Source organism: Clupea harengus, chromosome 23 (assembly GCF_900700415.2).
Source record: "Clupea harengus chromosome 23, Ch_v2.0.2, whole genome shotgun sequence".
NCBI classification, from domain to species: Eukaryota; Metazoa; Chordata; class Actinopteri; order Clupeiformes; family Clupeidae; genus Clupea; species Clupea harengus.
The window spans coordinates 18,491,274-18,493,773 of record NC_045174.1 but is presented as its reverse complement, the minus strand read 5'-3'; the positions used below and the strand labels follow the sequence as shown (position 1 = coordinate 18,493,773).

Here is a 2,500-nt window from a genome sequence, read left to right as displayed (position 1 = left end):
AAGATTGTGTTTGACCTTTGACTTGTAGAGGCACAAGCCCAGGCTCCTAGCCTTCCCTCACCCTAATGGGAGAACGACAGATGACACAGAGAAGAGTATCGACCCCGGCCCCGCGGCTAACGTTTCTCCGATTAGCATAAATAAAGTCACCACATGGCCTTAGCCTACTCTCCATGTGCCGCGGCCATTGATGGATAGGGCCGCTCACTAAGGACAAACACTGGGCTACTGTGGGGCAGAGACCCCCTGCGCTTCGCTCTATGGGTGAGTGACAACATGAGTGGCAATTAGGCCTATTGATCTACCTGTTATTGAGTGAGAGGGACGTCGGATCAGCTGCTGGGAGCATCAGAGGAGCCCCACAGGACTAGGAGGGGGGGGGGGGGGGGGGGGGGGGGCAGAGGATGTGACATGTGTCAAAAGCGATTGGACGTCTGCTTTTAGCACGAGGCTCGATGCTGATTAGATGATAAGAGAGGACTAAACACGTGCTTGTCGGACGCCGTGTATAACAACGGAAAAACGAGCCATAATGTACACCGACACGCGGTCATGCTAGAGTGAGTGGGATAAGCGAGGCGAGATGACTGATGTGTGTGTGTGTGTGTGTGTTTGTGTGAGAGCGCTGAAGTTTTAGATGACACCGGTGTGTGTTCTGGACACGTTATACCCGTAACACGGTGCTTAGGTTCTGCTCGTCCGACGTGTTCAGTTGTGTTAGGAAGCACCGTTCGTTCAGACTGAGAGGAACAGGACTGTGAGCGAGGAGAAAAACTTAAAATGTGGAATGTTAAAAAAAAAAAAAAAAAAAAAACAACAACATGAAGGGGGGATATATATACGAGTTATGGTTAGGCAGCTTAGTGAATTAATTGCTTAGAAATTAAAAATAAATTATTATAAAATAGATTTCTGTACATTTTACATATATATAGCAATATCTCATGACATTTGCCATTCAAATACAGAGTAAACCAAAAGAAACATAAACGCTAAGAGTGAGTCTTCGTTTAATGTCAATCCCAGCCAAAGTTATGTCCCGTCATCTGGTAGAACTTCATGTTGAAGGGCCTGTAGAAGTCCCGCAGCCTCTGCACCACCTCGGGGTCGATGTTGGGGTGGACGCGGCCTTTGGTTTTGCCCAGGCAGTGGGGCTTGCTGCTGCCCTCGGCCTTCTTGAGGCAGGGGAAGCCCTTGGTCTGGTTGAAGTAGAAGTGTTTGTCCGTGATGATGCGCTTGAGGCCCAGGAAGTCCTGCACGCGGCCCAGCTCTCCGGCCGGGTCGCTGATGAGCCGCTCGCCGCTCACGAACAGGATCTGCTCCATGGGGAAGTACTGCAGCCAGTTGTCCAGGTGCTTGGCGTAGATGCCGATCTGGATGGCGCTCCAGGACGTGTCGATGAGCCCCGTAGTCCTGTTTTTGAAGGTGAGGCTCTCGAAGGAGGGAATGTCGGGCTTCTTGGACAGAGTCTGCGTGTAGTCGGAGATGGCCCGCGTCACGGGGTCGCGCACCACCACGATCACCTTGGTGTCGCGGGACATGGCGCTGATCCGCGCCGGAGCCTCGCGGGTCACGAAGTAGCTGGGGGTTTTCTCCATGGTGATCTGGCCCTCCAGCGTCTTGGGCATCAGGTCCCTGGGGGCAGAGCGGAGAGAAGACAATGACACAGATTAGAATAGGGCACTAACTGACGTTAAGACAACACCACCAAAAAACACACACACACACATACACACACACACAGATACCAACACAACACACACACACACACACACACTCACACACACTGCATAATGCAAATCAAACAGATGGCTTGTGCCGCGTTTGCCAATCAATGGCTGAGTCACTGCACTCGCCCTATTATTAAGGGTTCAAACCAATTATTTTTGGTTGCTAAACAACCTACGCATAAACATCAGGAAAACACAGCGCACAGATAATGGAGAGGCCCCCGTCTCGTTATTCGGGAGGCCTGGTGGCGTCTCGTAATCTGGCGGAGCACACGAGCCTGGAGGAAGACACAGTGCTAAGCCATGAGAAATGTGGGTTTCAATAAAGTGCAAAGCCCTTCAGCCTACAAGGAGATTTCACGTTAAAAGACAAACAAACAAACAAACAAACAAAAAAAAAACGCGGTTCAAAATTTGCCAGGGACATAACCCACATAAAACCGGTTTGATTGGTTTCCATCGGGCCGTTGGACGATGTTTATCTAACGCAATAAACGGACTGAATAATCACGGCTGGAGGTTTTCCCAGGTGACCCGAACACACACCAACACACACACACACACACACACACACACACATCACCCCTCTCTCCTCAACACACCACTCCACATTCGCCCTCTCAGCCACTGATCCCGACTACATGTTTCCTCCAAACACAACCGGACAGGACAGGGCTGATCTGGAGTCAGTATCTGGGGAGGCCGGGGCCGCTGGTGTAACAGGAGACCCCTGGTTGCCTCGGCTGCCTCCACTCATGTGCCTAAGGCTT

The 2,500-nt window shown here is 51.2% G+C and overlaps 1 protein-coding gene across 1 annotated transcript in view; it reads right to left on the bottom strand.

Moving 5' to 3' along the window:
* hs3st3b1b (heparan sulfate (glucosamine) 3-O-sulfotransferase 3B1b) overlaps positions 1 to 2,500 on the bottom strand; it is a 31,276-nt gene that overhangs the window by 2,119 nt on the left and 26,657 nt on the right. The window contains exon 2 of the mRNA XM_012832109.3: positions 1 to 1,635. This exon is cut by the window's left edge and continues 2,119 nt beyond it. Coding sequence (XP_012687563.1) covers positions 1,017 to 1,635 — 619 coding nt within the window. The 3' untranslated portion in view covers positions 1 to 1,016. The remainder of the gene's footprint in view (positions 1,636 to 2,500) is intronic.